The following is an 18,168-nucleotide window of genomic DNA, read 5'->3' on the forward strand; positions in this document are numbered from 1 at the left end:
TCTGAAGAACTGATTAAAGTGCAGATTCTTGTTCAGTAGGTCTGGGGCAACCTAGGGAGTATCTCTGGAAATCCCTGGGAAACTGCTATTTGTCCCTGGCCCATCATAGTCAGCTGTCCTTACCCATGGATTTGGAATTTGCACATTCAACCAACCAAGGATTGAAAATATTTGAAAAAAAAATTGCCATCTTGGGGCTGCAGATGTGGCTCAGTGATGGAGTGCTTGCCTAGAATGTGTGAGGCCCTGGGTTCTATTCTCAGCACCACACAAAATTAAATAGATAAAATAAAGGTATTGTGTCCAGCTACAACTAAAATAATAACGATTTAAAAAAAAATTGCAAGGTTGTGACATCACCATATCACCGTTACCATCTTCATAGTATCAGCATCTTTGAGATCTATCATTCACCTGTCACTCTGAGCTGGCGGTGCGCTGAGCTGTTCACCTCTCATTTAACCTTCATGTTGCTAAGAACGTATTGAACATGTAGACTTTTTTTCTTGTCATGATTTCTAAACAATATAAAACAACTATTTACATCCACATTTTTATTGTATTGGATATTATAAGTAATCTAGAGATGATTCATCCCAAAGGATATCCGTAGATTATATGTAAATATGATATCATTTTTTTTTTTTTTTGGCGGGGGGTACTGGGTATTGAACTCACGGGCACTGGCCCACTGAACCGTACCCCCAGCCCTATTTTGTATTTTATTTAGAGACAGGGTCTCACTGAGTTGCTTAGTGCCTCACCATTGCTGAGGCTGGCTTTGAACTCATGATCCTCCTGTCTCAGCCTCCCGAGCCACTGGGATTACAGGTGTGTACCACTGCGCCTGGCATGTTGCCATTTTATATGAAGGTCGTGAACTCCCACCGGTCTTGGCATCCTGGGGGGGAGCGGTTCCTAGAACCAATTCCCTGCAGACACCAGGCACCACAGTAACATTGAAGAGCACAAAAGAATTGCTATAAATTAGTGATTGCCACAGAGCCTTACCTAGCCAGATGTTTCCTGAAAAGGGGCCTGAAAGTTGGAAAGAGGGAGGGAAGTCAAAAGCAACCCTTGGTGACCAGAGAAGCTGCTAATGCGCCGTTAAGACTGGACAAAATAAAAGATTTGTCAATCAGCATCTGTGACTCTCCAGTGAAGTGAATTTTCTTTCTCACACAGAGGACTTAGTTGCTTCAGGGTTTTAAATCGTGTATACAATGGTCCCAGCACTTTCATTTTGAGATCTATTTTGAGCCATTCATAATCTTAATGGGCTTACGATGGTTTATGGAAATCTGCTCAGGAAAAAAAACTAGGGATAATGTATCAATAGCTAACACTTTAAGTAAGTTAGTGGTACCTGGAGAAAAAAAAATCGAAACGCAGATGGAGCTCCCCGTGCCCAAGGATGACACACGTCTTCTTCATGTGATGAGGGAGGGCACCGTCCCATATTCCTGCCAGGGGGGTCTTGGACTCTTCATAACAATGAGATCTGGGAGGCACGCTCCTCTGGACTGGGTTCTGCCTAGGGCAGAGCTGGCTATGAAATGCTCAGAAACTGGACACAGGAAGGTGTGGCTGAGCAGGGGCCCAACCTAGATGAAGATTGCTGATGCTGAAGGGCTAAGGGTGTAGCTCAGTGCACAGTTCTTGCCTAGCACATGTCAGGCCCTGGGTTCCATCCCCAGTAGTGCCCAGAAAAAAAAAATCATTGTTATATCATGTATGTGCATAAATATGTAACAACAAATCACACCTGTGTATAATTAGAGTACACCAATCAAATATGGAAAACATCATATATATATAAATAATATGTGTACATGGTTGAAATAAGATTTCAATCTTGATGAACATGGCCATAAGTACACAAGGATCTAAAGATGAAGATGTATCCATTTATTTATTTATTTTTGCCAGTACTGGGGATCAAAACTAGGGCCTCCAACGAGTTAGAGTCAGGCAAATACTCTACCACTGAGTCACAACACCCTCCAGTCCCCTGAAGATGCTTTTTTTTGGTACCAGGAATTGAACCCAAGGGCGCTTAACCACTAAGCTACATCCCCAGTCCTTTTTTTAGTTCTTATTTCAAAAGAGGATCTCTCTAACTTGTTTAGGTCCTCACTAAGTTACTGAGGCTGGCTTTGAACTTGTGATCCTCCTGCCTGAGCCTCCGGAGCTGCTGGGGTGTGCCACACTGGCATGTGCTACCACATCTGGCTTGAAGATGCTTTCTTAACCATGGTTTATACTTCTAGTCTAATGGATATAAGAAATTGTACCCCCTTATCCAAAATACTTGGGACTAGAAGCCATTCAGATTTCAGAGATTTTCAGATTTTGGTATTTGCATCGGCTTTACTGGCTGATCATGCCTAATCCAAATTTCATAGAAATCTTGATGCTGAGCTTGGGATATTCACTCTTTATTATCCATAACTGTTGGATAACTTAAAAAAAATAATTCTAACACTTGGGATCATTTCTTTCCCTTCCAATGAAGCTAACAAAGCAAATTAGAGTGCTCTGGTTTGTACTTTGACTTGCAATGTATTTAAGCACATCGATCATCTATTTCTAATAAGGGGCCTTTAAAAGACAGCCTACTTTCCAAAGAACAGCCTGTGAATTCTGGGCATGGTAGAATTGAGGCTTGTTGGTTCTTGATTTATGGTCTCCACTTAAATTCTGAACATTTGGTATATTTTAGATGGCAGAAGACCAGGAACAAGTCCAATAAACTGTCCCTGAAACTAGTTTTCTTATTTGAAAGAAGATACTTTTACCCCATCTGATTTTCTTTTTCTGGCCAAATTAATGACGGCAGCTGGTCCCAAACAGCTTTACAAAGATGACTATACTTACTTTATTAGTGTTCCAGCTTCAAAATAAAATAATTATAAGTTATATTTTGTGTTGACATCAAGTCAGGAGACTCAATTCTTTTCTTTTTTTCTTTTGTATCAGAAAAGAAAAAAAGTGCACTCGGCCACTGAGCAACATCCCCAGCCTCTTTCAAATTTTTATTTTGAGACAGGATCTGGCTCAGTTGTTCAGGACCTTGCTAAGTTACTGAGGCTGGCTCTGAACTCGCCATCCTCCTGCCTCAGCCTCCTGAGCTTCTGGGATCACGAGGGTGTGATACTGTGCCCAGAAGGAGGCTCAATTCTTAATCTTGTCTTTAACATTTTCCCACCGCCATTAATCACTTCAAAAGGAAAGCAAACCAAGCCAGTTAAGAATTAAGAAACCACATTTTAATCAATAAATATGAACATTTGTTAACCAGTTATTAGGTAGAGAGAATAAAGTAATGTATAAAGAGCTCAAAAGAGAATATCACCTTGAACACAAAGTGCTAAAAATATTTGCTATAAACTTCCTCACTTATAGAATTAGAGATAAAAAAAAAAACATTTACTCAGAATAAGGTCTGGAATAATCTAAAAAGTTCCAGGTGTATTTTCATACTAAAACAAATTATTTGGCACATAAAGCCGAAACAGATTATTTTGTACATATGTAGATTATCCGACAGCTCAATGAATAAATGATTGAACGGGTGAACTGCTGAACACCAGGGACTATGATCACTTATGTTCACATTATGGACCAGGCCGACACTCCTCCCGTCTCTCCTCCCTTATGATCCCTTGCTCTGCTCTGTGTCGGGGGAAGTCACCCTTCCCAGGTCAGCCAGCAGCTGGCTTCCAGTTGAGGTGGAATGGTAAGGTGCTGGTGGAAGACAGAGAGGGGAGGCCAGGGCATTTTTGGGGTATCCAACTCAGCTCTGTCCTTGTCTCCGTCTCAGGTGGTGGTTTTGTCCTTGCCATGACTCCATTTCCCAGAGTCCTTTGGTAGATCCAGCTCTCCGTAGGCAGTTCCATCATGGCGCCAGTTCCTGTGACTGATCTGGTTTCTGGACTCCGGAAACCACACATCCCCCATTATCCTCACCATCCCAAGTGTAGTAACAGCTTTTTGCTGTTGGTTTCTCTTCTGTCATTGATGTAGATGCATTTCCTGTATTAAATTCCCTCGGTTGAAACACCTAGAATGGCTTCTATTTTCTGGACTGGATCCTAACTGACACATCCTAGAACCATTAATTATTTTCCTCTTCTCACTTACCTGGGAATGTCTGAATGAGAATCTGCGTGAAGCCAATAAAAATCCACTCAAACCACACAATGCCCACTTTCTGCAATCCAGGCCCGTGAGTATCCCCTCAGCTTTTTTTCCTGACAAAAACTGGAATTCTTTTTTGTGAACTGCAAACATGACCCTGACTCTCTACCAATGTCACCATCAATTACAGTGGACACAGCCAAGAGGTCATTTTTGTTGCATGTAAGTACAACAACAAGGTAAGAGAAATACAAACAAAATTAATCTTAAGTGGAAATTACAAAGTCATTGAATGAAGAACATTGTAAAAAAAAAAAGTCTCTGAAAATTCAGAGAACATAAGACAGCACCAGAAAGTTTCTTCCCTGTTGAATCAATAAATTTTCCTGAAATTAAAAATCTCATAACATTTCTGGATATTTCAAGAGCTTCAAAATAATGACAGTAATAACCTGACTCATCAATGAAGGATTCCTAGCTTCTCGGCTAGAAGAAATGGCTACTTGGGGAAGTAGAGTTCTTTGGTGAGCATGGAGACCACGCAGGGGATCTGCTTTTTCTCATTGAAGCGCGGGTCCTCAGACTGGGACTCAAAGTGCCTGGCCACCCTGTCGTTCACCCTGGTGAGGATCTGCATGATCTCCAGGTCTTTGCCGTGCTCATCCAGGATGGAGCAGAGGGCCTGCACAAACCAGGAGCCTTTGCCGGGGTTCCTCCATGAGTAATAGCCTTTGAGAGGAGAGAAATGAGAAGATCCAATCAGTTAACTGTGGTAGCTAGTGCACTCACCAATAAGCGTGAGCTGTCAGTCTCTGGGATCTTCTTCATGCCTGGCTTTTTTGGAAATGATTCCCTTCCAATTTGCACACAAGTCACTAATGAGAATCATGTTGCCGAGAACAAACACCTCAGATGGAGAAAATTTCATGAAGATGCTAAAGAATGCTTTGGGTGTTCTGTAATGGAAATCCAATAACAGACAATGTTACTCAGGGCTAGTGTTGGTGGATGTTGCCAGAACACTCTCCTGCATCTGTTTTGATAGAGTTATCCACATAATACCTAGGAGGTACCTAAGTGAGAGTGAGACACATCTGCTTCTGGAGATTTCCATAAGAAAGGTGGAGGCCCAGGCTGTAACCCTGCAACTCCTTACCATACAATTGGGGTGAGTGCAACTTTCTAATTCAAGCCTAGAAGAGAGCTTTGCAAGGAATCTCAGAGAACTGTGAGAGTGTTCTTGCTTTTGGCGGGGGTGACGGGGGACATAAAACCAGAGCTGGATGCTGCTGAAGACCTGCAAAGGCAAGGGATGCTGAATACCCTAGGGGCTGAGGCAGGAAAGCCTGCTGCCCCGAGGGCTTGGCACTGTCAGGGCTAAGATGTGTTCCTCATAGACCCCACATGCCTATGGGAGGGAAAGTTAGCTCTAGGGTTGTCCTGGGTCTTGACCAACAGGTCTTCTTGAAGAAGCAAGAAGACCCCGGATGAGAGAGGATACACCAGGGCCCTAGAGGATGCCTAGGGGTTGAGGAAGAAACCAGGAAGACTAATCAGGAATAGAGACGCAAATCCAAGGGCTGAGGAGGAGGAGCAGGGCCCAGGGAACCCCGGATGCAGAGCAGCACTGAGTGTTCCAATCGTCTGCCTGGCCAGGGCGTGAGCGGTCAGATGACCGACCATGGGACTCACATCTTATCCCTAACCTTGCCTCCTTCCTTCCCAGACTCCCTCTTATATTTGACTCTGGAAGAATCTAAAAATAGATCTTTCAAATGGAAAGCTATTGAAAAAGCTGAAAGATCAAGGCCCCTTTAGCCATTTAGCCCTACAGCAGGGCTGAGGAATTGGGAGAACTTTAAAGCCAAGTTGAGTTTGGAGTTTTAGTTATCATCTCCGACTGGACATTCTGGTTATAGTTTTGCAACTGTCTGTGACTTTTTAAAAGTTTCTACGGTATTGTCTCATGTCTTAGCATAGCAGCAAATCTACGGACCTACTGAGATTTTCATCCAGAGACAAGGGAAGAGTCCACTCCCCCCAGGCCCCCCACTCCCCCACCTTCATTTTAAAAAGAGAGTGCAAGACCAATAAGGTTGGTTGTCTTTGGTTTCCATGATGAGCTGTGCTTCTTCCTCTTACTGCCACTGGGTCACACTAGGTGAATGATAACTAGGTCGTCGTAATTTTTATAACAACCAGTTCCAGAATAACAGTCAATACATAGTAAGTTACTGTGTAAAGTGATTTAGAATTCTCTCTTGCAGTGCAAGGTACTGGTAACTACCTGCATGTGGCCTGAACTAGGGCTTTAGTAGGGCACATACATTACCTCATTCAATATGGTATCCTGATGAGGCTGGGCAAAGACTACCATCTCCTTGGTTTTGTGACCTCTGACCTCTGGCCTACAGGGGCTCCAAGGTAACCATTCAAAAGTACAAATGTCATCTCGTGACTTGCACCCCAAATAGCTTCCGTGCTCCTCTTTATCAGAATTAAGTTCAGGCTGCTTAGCGTATCACACAGGGCCCATGACAACAGAGCCTCTTGCCATGCCCTGTCACATGCTGTGCTATGGAGTGAAATGTGCCCTCCACCCCCAAATTCATATGTTGAAGTTCCAGCCTCCAATATAACTGTATTCGGAGACAGGACCTTTATAGAGATAGTTTGGAGTAAATGGCATCACAAGAGTGAGTCCCTGATCCAACAGAATTAGGGTCCTTATAGGCGGAGACGCCAGAGACCTCACCCACTCCTGCTCTCTCTCTCCCGGCCATGTGAGGATACAGTAAGAAGAGCCATTTACAAGACCTCACTAGCAACCAAATCGTTTAGCACCTTGATCTTGGGCTTCCCAGTCTCTAAAACTGTTGTTTAAGCCATCCAGTCCATGGCATTTTGTTATAGCAGCCTGAGTTAACTGATACATCTTGATACAATCTTAAGTCTAGCTAAATGCATTCGGCTATTTGACCTGCTTGGCAAATCATCCTTCTCTTCCCCTTCTCTGAGTTTTCAGGACTCAGTTACAGAAGCTCCTTTTAAGGAACAACTCTCTTGCCTGCCTTCCTAGAAGAGTTCATCTTTCTTCCCTGAGTTCCCTGAGACTTTGCTCAGAGCACCTACAACTCTACCACCATGTCTGTTTACAGTAACATATGACTGCCCTTACGCTGCCTCCTTCCCAAGATCAGGAAGGCCAAATTACTTTCTATCTTAAATGATCCTTAAAACTTAAGATCCCATCAGTAGATCCTGCCAGAGCTGTTTTTTTCAAACACACCACTCTATTTACTATAACCAAAACCACTGCACCAACCACTTGACAAAACTGTCATTGCAGCTGGGAGAATTCTAACTCAGTGATGGTTTGCATCCAAAATAAAGGAAGGACTTTCACGGAACAGTCTCAGGAAAGCACGGTGCTTGGTAAATAATGAGGAGGCTTGCTCACAACTGGCATTTTCTGGTACCTGTGAGTGTGAAGGAATCCTGGCCCAGAAGTTGTGTATGAAATCTCTGTCTGACCTTGGGCACATCTCTCAAGGTCATTTTAGTTTTTCCATCTGTAAAATCAGGACACCATAACACCTTTTCTAACTAACTACACTTTTATCATAAGGATGACACAACGTAAAAGACACAAAGTCCCACTGTAAATTATAAAGCACCGAAGAAATGTTTGTTTTTATAATGACTTCCTAATAATAATAGGAAAAAGTGAGAGAATTCAGCTTTTCTGGACAGAAAAGTGAACGGGCAGAATAACGGTCCCCAAAGATGTCCACATCCTTACCCTGGAACCTGTCACCATATTATCTTATGTGGCAAAAAGGTCTTTGCCAATGTGATTAAGGTTATAGGACTGAGATGAGAGGGGACTCCGGGTGGTCCAGGTGCGCTAGTCTAATCACTAGAGCCCTTTGCAGCTGTGGCCAGAAAGAGGAAGGGTCAGGGAGATGTGAGGTTTCTGGCTTTAAATGGAGGAAAGGCCACAGCCGAGGAACGCAGGCAGCTCCGACACGGCAGGAAAAGGCAAGGAAAGGGGTTTCCCCGCTGAGCTTCCAGAAGGAAGGTGATTCTGACAACTCATTTGGGGATTCTGATGGCCAGAAGAGCGAACAACGCATTTGTCATAAGCCACTGTGTTTACAGGACAGGTTGAGGATCCGTCATCCAAAATGCTTGGAAGCGTTTCAGATTTCAGTGTTTCGGTCTTGGAACATTTACTTGGTCTTTACTGATGGGGCATCCTGACAAGAAAAACGCAAAATCTGAAATGCTCCAAAATCCAAGCCTTTGAGCACGTGGGTGGCTCAAAAAGCTTCAGACTGAAATCATTTTGGATGAGGGATGTTCAAACTGCAGTTAATTCACGCAGCAACGGGAAACAGGGAAAGGCCTCGAGGCTTCGGTCTGGTGGTGGAATCGGCTGGTAAGGTGAGCAGAGGCAGCGGACTGGATACCTGGGACTGTGGAATAAGCGAAGAGGAAGTCGGCTTCCACGGGGATCTTATGTCTGGGATTAGCGTCGGTGTCATTGATGGGCCCTGAGTCAGCCTGGATCCCGTCATCGAGCTCCGTCCCTCGACAAGCCTAAAAATGAAAGGAGAGATCACTTCGTGGTGTTGAGGACAGAAAGGCACGGGCCGTTCACTGCCGTGTCCAGATGCCAGGGACAGTGATATCAGGCCCATCCGAGTGGCCCTCAGATGAACGAGTAAGTGAATGAATGAATGATGGTCCCAGTTAGGCAGCGAGGCAAAGCGTTGCAAGTCTTAAAGAAACCTTCCTCCTTTTGGGATCCAAGGCAAATACATAAACCAGCCACTTAGAGCGGAAAAACCAAACCCAAATTTGCATGCCCCATAGAGACGGAGATTTGCAAAGACAGTGCCCCCCCCAGTCACCCTACAGTCTTTTCCCATTTGTAGTCGTATTGACTTTGAAAAGTGATTACCTGAATGAAGAAGAGTTTGGGTTTTTCTAAAAGGGTTTTGCATCGATCTCCCCTAAAATGGGCCGTCAATTCCTTTATTGGTGTCACGCCATCTTTACCGTAAATTAAATTTTCTTCTCCGTGGCTTAATAAGATGCAGGCGAAGCAGGCTGAGTTGGAATGGTCCTCCTCAGAAGCTGCAGGCAAGCAACGTGAACACTGAAAATTAAGACTGAAGCCCTGTGGACCTCTGATGTGGCACCCCCAGAGGGAAGCAGGCAGCCGCCCAGGACGGCTGGAGGGGAACCAGCGAGAGGTGGAGGGTGGTCAGGGATAGGGCTCCGCTCAAAGCACGGGACTGTCTGCGGTGACCCTTGAGTGGAGACCCGTGGAAGGAAGTTAGAGAATTCTGAAATTCTCACTTGGTCTACACCCTGGGTGGAGTGGCTTCACGAAGAGTGACCCCCGAGGACCCAGGAGCCAAGTAGCTGCCAGAAGGCAGCACACTGGGGAGCAGAAAGGCATGGCTCTGCCATTGGCCAGGTCTGGGACAACGGGCAGGTTACTTAACTATGGATGCCTTGGTTTCCTGGTTTGTAAGTAGAGGTGGCAGAACCTGTTTAATCAGTTAATATTTGTCAAGTGGGCCTCATGCAGGCATTTGGCTGGAGAAAATAAAACGTTATGTCAATGAAATAAGCCAGTCATAAAAGGACAAATGCTGTGTAATTCTACTTTGACGAGGTACCAAGAGTCGTCAAGTGCACAGAGAGAAAGTCGAATGGCTGTGGCCAGAGGCTGAGGGAAGGGGACACAGGGAGCTAGTGTTTAATAGATCTGATGCTTCAGTTATGGAAGATGAAGAGAATTCTGGAGGTGGACGGTGGTGATGTTTGCCAGCAACGTGGACATGCTTAATGCCACTGCACTCCACACCTAAAGATGATTAAAACGGCAGGTTTTATCATGATACAAATTTTTCTCTGTGATCAGTGAGGGGTCGAAGAATGACATTTAACATTTCATGAGCACCTCCTCTGTGCCGACATCTATCCAGGTACTTCACCCAGACCGTCTTATTATTCTCACTGGGCCCCTTGCAGAAGGTCTCATCTTTCTTCCTTCACAGATGAAACACGGATGGAATCTCGCAGGGGTGCCACAGCACTGGCCACAGGGGGCACAAGCATAGGAGCCTGGGAGCCACGCTCCAATGGTGCTGCCAAGCCCTCTGCTTCATTGGTTCCAGAGAGCCGGCGTGGCCTCTGCTGTTCCCATCACTGCGTCACCTGTGCGAGGATCTGCCCGGTGACTTCTGTGTTAGTTTTGATAATAGAGGGACAAGGTGAAGGTGTGATGAATGTTGGAATTCTTAGCTTATTTTAAGATAAAATGAATCAGGACAGAGTTGGAAAGTGAGAGTTTCATCCTCCCTGGGGACCCAGACCACACACAGTCAAGGAAAATCCCTCCTTTACTGTTTTGATAGGACGCGACATGACCTGCTCTGGGCTGGGGCAGAATTCACCTTTCCCAAGAATAGAAACCAACACCTGCCCTCGTGCCTATGGAGGCTCTTATACTTGGCAAAGTTAATCCTCCAACCCCAGGAAACCAGCGGAGCTGGGAGCATGGTCCACGTTTCAGGAAAGCAAAGAGATGAGAAAGGTGCAGTTGCCTGGCCCGGGGCACCCAGCTGTTGGCACTGGTACCAGACCCACAATGGAACTCCTGATTCCTAGGGTGTTCTATTACATGACCTACTAGGTCAGAGGAGTTCAAATTATAAGATTCAAGTTTGAAGACATTAGAAAAAAGCCTAATTAAAACTGATGCCTAGTTAAAAAAAAAAAAAAAGAGGGTAGAGTCGTCTTCTTTTCTAGAACACAGCTAAGAAAAGCAGCAATGAACTGTCTACTCCCTCTGGGTCACTGTCAAATGAATCTGTACAACTTGATCTTCAAACAAGCCCTAAATTCCAGAGTAATCTAAGTGACATCCACGAGAAGGTGTGGGATATAGAAAACACATGGGAAGACGGGCTGGGGTTGGGTTCCGTCCATAATTTCCTCTTCAGTATGTCTCTATCCCCACATTTATAAAATGAGCATGATACTGCTGGGAGCCAACATCGCAGGGTTTGTGATAAAGATTTAGTGAAATGAAATCGTGGACGTGCTGCGGTTCTGAAGTATATGGGGATTATTATTCTCCATCTGCCACTGGGAAAAGTTTCCATCTCAACTCCATTCTGCACTAGGGGCTATAGATTTCTTGCCTCTCTAGGAATCAGTCCTATGAAGCTACACCCATTCTGTATGTTCACACCTGTTTCTCTTGTGAGAGCTTAATTAAGCTGCTTTTCCGGAGATACTCCAGTTTTCTGAAAGAGACCTGCCTCTAGCAGCACAGGCACAGAGTGGCCAGAGGAAGAATCATCCCCAGGCGGCAAACCCTCTGTGCTCCCGAGACCAGCCGGACACGGCTCCTCTCCACACAGGAGGAAGGCAGAGGAGGGGGAGCGCTCACCTCGTTTCAGCAGATCCTGCATCTTGGCACAAGAGCAGTCATTATAGACGGTCACGTCAAAACCCAGGCTCCGGAAGCACTTGAAGAGGGCCTCAGCGTCTTTGTCGGTTCCGTTTCGGACGCACATACCTGTGGGAAGCGAGCGGAGCCACCAATGGGCAGTGCTGGGTGCAGGGTACCACGGAGCCAGGTGCCCAGGTGCCCGTGGCAGCTCCAAAGTACATCCTCTGAGTACATAAAACACCTTCCGAGGTCACAATTTCAATCAGCAAATGAAATGAGGAGCAAATGCACAGGAGAGGGGACCCCGCCTGCCCTCTTCCTGTAGCTCTCAGCCCACTCAATGACAGACAGGCCCCTGATTCCTAGCCTCGGTGGCCCTTGGTCAAAGTCCCTTATCAGCTAATGTACATGGTGGGACATTGGACTTCAAGTTCCTGGTTTCTGTGTATCCCCGCCCCTCCAAGAAGAGAGGAGAGCTGACTGTGACAGGATGTGGGCACAGCATCACAGCATTTCTCTGTTGAATGTCTAACACAAACTGGAGAAAATGGAACGGAATGGGAGAGGGAACCCAGGCCACAGCACCCACCTGTCACTTTGTCGAAGTTCTTGTTGTTGATGATGATGCATTTGCCCACCTTCTCAAAATTCATGTTGTACTGATATGTCGGCACGCGGTCCCGGGGGATCCTGACAGATCGAGTGGAACCATTTTTATTCTTCTTACTGGGAAAGATATAAAACCAGTTAAGGGCTGCGGAAGAGTCATGGCCCTTTGTGCCCAGGAAAGTCGCAGGGTACAGACCTGGGGTGGACAGATGGCCCTGTTGAACTGTCATGTTTAAACAGGTTTCCTGGTAAATTCTGCTAGATGTCAGAGCAATGCAAATTAAAATCACAATGTGATCAGGACACACTCACCAGAATGGCTACCGTGTGAAAGAAACTGAGTGTTCAGCGTCTGGAATGATCACACATGGCTGGGGGAACCTACTTTGTACTTCCACTGTGCAAAACTGGCAGATTCCACTAACACTGAGCTCACACACACCCGAGGTCAGAGGGACTGCCTGGAGCGCAGACAGGTGTACCCAAAGGTTCCCAGCAATCGCCCCCAACAGGAAATAATCCATACGTCCATTCACAGCAGAGTGACTCAGCTGCTGACCATTCATGCCCTGAAACAGACGCATGAGAAGGAACGGACCTTGACCACGTGGAGCCACGAGAACAAACCTCATAGATACAACGGTCGGTGAAGAGCCAAACAGAAAAGGCACCCGCAGCGCTTAGAAAACTAACACCTGGGACTGGACGTCTGCAGATGGTTTTTCCCGCAGTCGGAGGCTTAGGGGCCAGAAGGGACCCAGGGACTGTCTCTCAAGTGTGTGTGTCATGTTTTGTTCCCTGGTATAAGTGCTGGTTACATGCGTGTGTCAAGAGAAAAATTCACGTGTGTGCTTTTCCATGTGGAAATGTCATGATTTAATAACACATATTTAAAAAGAAAAAAAGGAACAGGGCAATTTAAAAAAGAAAGGAGGGCCCTTCTTCTCTCCAGAGGACTGGTGGTCCAGTCTGCCAAGCCTGGCATGCAGGTGTCGTGATGGGAGCCCAAGCCGTTCCCGGAGGGCAGAGGACCCACGTCCAGGGAGAGTGGGAAGCAGCCCTGCCTCTCTCCAGGCCAACACGAGCACCAGGAGGGGACAGGCTTTCATGTGTTCTGAAAATCGCTGAATCCCCAACACACGGAACAAGGAGCGGCATGTAGATGCTCAATAAATACGTCATAAGTGAAGAGGTTGATCAACTGAATCTTATCCCTCACTGTCTGCACGAAACCGAGGTCCACAGGAGGCAGGGGATGGTTCAGGCAGTGACGCCTCCGACGTGCTCTTTGAGAAGTGAGACCCCGCGCCCAGGAGCATCAGTCAGGACGACTCACCCTCCTGCTCTCACACCAAGGTGGAGGAGGCGAAGCAGGGGTGAAGCTGGCTCCTGACCAATGTGCTCTCAGCAACGCCGAGGGGAAGGGGCCTTTCTCCCTCCCCCCTGCCTTGGCCGGGATTCCCGACGGGCTGTGTGTGTCTAACGACCGACTCCTTCCTGCCATCTCTCCACTCGGTCGTGACCTTGTCCTCCACCTTCCCGGGGTCCCACTTCTTCCGAGACGCCTTTGCATTTTTAGAGAATATCCTGAATCCCTTCTCCTGCCTTCCCGGGGCTCCTCCCCGACCCGTGCTCAGCAAGGCCAGCTTTGCTTCACACCATGTCCCCAGAAGGCAGCACGGCACCAAGGAGCGCTGGACTGGGGATGGCAGAGCTGTGTCCACTCCCCCTGTGTGACCTGGCCAGGGAATCACTGCTCTTCAGAGCACCTACGTCCTCTCCTATCAACGGAGCTGGTCACAGGCAGCAGATGCAGCCCTCTGGAACCGTCACAAAGTTCGACCGGAGGTGTGGTGGCAGCAGTGCTCCCTGCGAAGATTTTCCCCCTGCAGACAGGAGCGTCAGCCAAGGGCTCTGTGGCTCTGTCCAAGGACAAGCTCATGGGCCGGAGCAGGACTTCCTCATCTCCACTCTGCTGACGACGACTGACAGCGCTGGTGTGCGTGGGAACATGTGCATGCACAGTGGATCACACGCACAAGCTTTGGTCCTCACAGAGGACCTGGAGGTAGGTGGGGTGGAGGGTGAGGCCCACCTTACAGGTAATAATAACCATCAGCCGGTCGGTGCCTGCCGCGGGTGAGAGCTCCCAGCTGCATTTTCTCACTGAATTCTGAGAGCACCCCAAGGACAGAGGTGGATGTCACCATAACCCCTGCTTTAAGGATGAGCGGGGGAGGCCTGGGTGGGAAAGTCACTGGCTCAGGGTGAGTGGGCACAGACTGGCACCGGCCACCTACGGGCAGGCGCTTGAGTGACCTGTTGCCTGTTCTGCATTTGCACAGACAGGAAAGTTGACGTTCAGGGCTGGCATGCCTCCCAGAGCGGGCTTTACTAGAGTGGTTTTCTTTGATCAAACCCTGTCTTTGATAGGGAAATCCAGGACAGGACTGACTCTTCTCCCAGGTTACTCGGGGAAGTTGGTGTCTAAGCTGTGGCTTTTCTTATACCCGGCCCCTGACTGACTGAACCTTTCAACCAAAGGCAGCTTCAGGGTGGGCTTCATCCAGCATTCTCCTCAACCTTTCAAGAAAAGACCAGGAAGGGATAAAAGGAGAGAAAACCGAACAGCAAGATTCCTGGGCCCTGAAGGCCATTGGGAAACCCTAAAGGGATCAGCGAGTGTGGCCAGCGGAAGTCACGTGTCACGCCCTGGGACTTTGAAGAGATGAATTTCCACTTCTATAGTCTGAGATTCAGATCTACAAGGCAACTACCAAGTAATAAACAAGCTGTGACTTTTTAAAAGGTGCCGTTAGCTCATCCTCAGGTAAGAGCAAAATAAAACCAGCAAACGTCTTTTACAAGAAAAAAAAAAAAACAGGTGGGTACAGGTTACACGAAAAACGAAAGGTCTCTGCTTCTATCACAATGGAAACCAAAAATCAATTAATTTCTTCGTTACAAATTAATTTTGTGAGATTAATTAATTTGGGGGAATAAAGATACATACACATAGTCATGATGCGGACCTTAAAATGAAACATACAGTGTAATTTTTAGCCCTGATAAATAACCTCAAAAGTTCCCTTATCTCTCCTGCCCTCAAACTGAACTCTGAGTTTTCAAAGTGAACTTGATATCTGCTTCCTCTTTCTGGGTTTGAGTCAATGCCAACGTTTCTTTGTAACCCAAACAGCTCCTCGTTAAACTCAGGTCTCCCCAGACCACAGAGGTGCGTTACGGTGGGATGATCCGTTCCGTCGGATCGGATCTGTGTGCCTAAGCAGAGCCAGCTTCGGGGGACCAAGGCAGAGGGTGATGGCCACAGCAGAACCCGGAGAGACCCACTGACAAGGAGGACCCAGGCCAAACAGAGGGCAACCAAAGTCCCCTGCAGACAGACGCACGCATTCTGCAGGAATGAGCCTCCGAGATTAGTCCCCCTCCTGATGGCTCCCAGGTGTGTGTGGGGGCACCTTCTCTCTGGGGGATGATCAGAGAGACTGTGGCCAGAGCCACCCTATTGGCAGAAAGTGATTTCCCACAGAGGTCCCCTGACCCCATGGCCGTTTCTGAGTATCCCAAGGATTCCTGATCTCTAGGCTGGGCCAATCAGTCCTCTTGCCTGGGAATTTGAAACTGGAATTGAGGGAAAAAAAATCAGTTTCTCTCAAAGGACTAACTGAGAATTGCTGGTAGCCACGCGTCGCCATGTGACCTGAGGAGGTCAGAGGACAGGCTGGCAAAGACCAAGGTCCCTGTGACGGTGTCCCTGGGGCTGTGCTCCCCTGCACAGGCTCGGCCCTGTGGACAGCTCGTGGAGGCTCACAGGGCACAGGGGGACCCAGAAAAGCCCTATGGGTCACGCACGCCCTGCTGAGCTGTCTCTGAGCACCACCCCCTAGTTCACAGGGTATCTTGCTGCTGGCTCCGGCAGGACCCTGGGCGGCCCACATCACCGGGTCTGGCGGAGCCTGCCTGGTTCACGGATGTTTCCCGGCTTCTATAACAGTGCTGCACACAGTAGGTACTCAGTGATATTTTGTAAAGGAACGAAGACAAAATACAATAGAGCAAGGCCCCGCCTGTCCCCAATCAGTGACCCTCGGGCCAGCAGAGCATTCCAGAGGCATTAACTAGGTATCCACTCAGGTTCAAGGGTCCCCAGTCAGGAGGACAAGACTACAGAGAGGGAAGCTTTTCGGGGTGGCCCTTGGCTGGGGGTTCCCTTGTGGAGTCCTTCTGAGGTGAGATCCGGTCCTACCTGGAAGCCCTTTTGGAAGGCCAGGTTTTCCTCCCGCATTCCTCTGCCCCTCTCAATCCCAATCTCGCACCTTCATGACAGCCTCAATTCGATTATTCACCTAGGGACTCACTCCTCTAAGAGCCAGCCGAACAGCAGGAAGGTCCAGTCCGGGGCTGGACCACCATCACACTCCTGCGAAGAACAACGAGGCTGTGCTGATGTGGACGGGCTCCAGGGAGCAGAGCCCACCAGGGAGCAAGACTGAAGTGCAGACCCACGGGGCGCAGGCTGCCTGAGGGGGAAACTGAGAAGAAAATAAAACCGTTTTCTTCAATTGGCTCATATTTGCACAGAGAGCCTCCTGGAGGATGGTGCTGGGGATAAGTCCCTGGGTTCTGGGGACGCACTGCCTCTGGGTTTGAATCCCTGCTCCACCACAGAGCTGTGTGATCACACCCCAGGTGGCTTAACCTCTCTGTACCTCGCTTCCCTTACCTGTAAGGAGGACACAATAACGGCAGCTACCTCAGACTTACAAACAAGTGGTCAGCCACAAAGCACTAAAAGCGCGTGGCATGGAGTAAGTGGGAAAGAAATGTCACTGTCACGATTCATGCTGTTACTGTCCATCACCAAAAGTGGTCGGTCACCTGTGTTATGGGCAGCTAGCAGCAGGACCGCAGGCAAGAGGGAAAGAATCTTCCCGGGACAGCTTTTTAAATTACATGCGTTATTTTAAACATTAACCTAAAAATTACTATTTGAAGAGTTAAAAGTCGTTTGCCGCTACAACGGGACCTCAAGATCTGGCCTGTCTTGAAGACTACTGGCTTCGTACATTTTTGTGCTACTTGTTAATAAGGGCTGCCTGGAAACCCCATCTTCCTGAGCCATTTTAACCTTCCCCCTAATATTTTAAACTTTTCATTCCTCCAGATCAACACTCACACAATAATAAATTCAGTTGATGTTCTGCTCACTTGCCCCTTGGCATTTTTCTCATTTAACCCCGGCAGTTCTGAGGCGCCCACCCCACTTCACAGAGCGTGATTCCGTCCATCAGCTTGTCCTAATCGAAGCAGGACCGGGCAGGGCCCGACTTCCCCCCAGGAAGAGCACCATTCTCCTATTCCCTGGCGGCTTGCCGCACTGAGATTCCAATCCTGCCCTAGACGTGGAGCAAGTGGAGCCAGGCTGGCGAGTTTCCCCGCAGAGGCTCAGACACTCTCAAGTTTGAGGCCCACGGCACAGACCATCTGCCCACAGCGTGGCCTCTGACCTTTCTGTTCCCCTCAGCTATCTCTGGGGCCCATCAGAGCAGACAGGGTGCTGCCCCCCCCCCTTCCTGGAGGACGGTGTTGTGTCCCGTGCAGGACAGAGCGCAGCTGGCCTCGCCATAGCATCAGCTCTCTGTGTGGACGCAGCCTCTCAGCCCTGCAGCTCTGGACCAGAATGTCCAACGTACCAAGCTGCAGGGCGCAAGCCCTCTGGGGGGGCGCCCTGGGCAGCACGTGGCGTCTTTAGGGCCGAGGGTGAGATTCATGACTCTGAAACCTGATAAGTTCACTCAGCTCAGACAGCGGGGCCCAGCACTGAGTCACAGCTACAGCAACCCCATTGCCAAAGGCTCCCAGGAGATGCCACCCCAGGCAACGCCATCCTAGAACATTTCTCGTGTGTAACACATCGTTTG

The 18,168-nt window shown here is 48.0% G+C and overlaps 1 protein-coding gene and 1 long non-coding RNA gene across 5 annotated transcripts in view; one reads left to right on the forward strand and one right to left on the reverse strand.

Moving 5' to 3' along the window:
- Nucleotides 1–3,247: 3,247 nt before the first annotated feature.
- The window catches only part of Casp7 (caspase 7), a 32,037-nt gene continuing 17,116 nt past the window's right edge, over nt 3,248–18,168 (reverse strand). For all 4 annotated transcript variants that reach the window (XM_005320687.5, XM_021723331.3, XM_078046709.1 and 1 more), the window contains 5 exons: nt 12,207–12,343; nt 11,615–11,743; nt 9,107–9,282; nt 8,613–8,742; nt 3,248–4,869 (listed from right to left, as the gene is read on the reverse strand). In XM_005320687.5, the coding sequence (XP_005320744.1) occupies nt 4,640–4,869; nt 8,613–8,742; nt 9,107–9,282; nt 11,615–11,743; nt 12,207–12,343 (802 nt within the window). In that variant the 3' untranslated portion in view covers nt 3,248–4,639. The remainder of the gene's footprint in view (nt 4,870–8,612; nt 8,743–9,106; nt 9,283–11,614; nt 11,744–12,206; nt 12,344–18,168) is intronic.
- On the forward strand, nt 13,313–17,454 carry LOC144377161 (uncharacterized). Its single transcript, XR_013437834.1, has 2 exons — nt 13,313–14,294; nt 14,771–17,454. It is a non-coding gene; the product is annotated as an uncharacterized LOC144377161 (long non-coding RNA).

Source organism: Ictidomys tridecemlineatus, chromosome 1 (genome assembly GCF_052094955.1).
Source record: "Ictidomys tridecemlineatus isolate mIctTri1 chromosome 1, mIctTri1.hap1, whole genome shotgun sequence".
Taxonomy (NCBI): Eukaryota; Metazoa; Chordata; class Mammalia; order Rodentia; family Sciuridae; genus Ictidomys; species Ictidomys tridecemlineatus.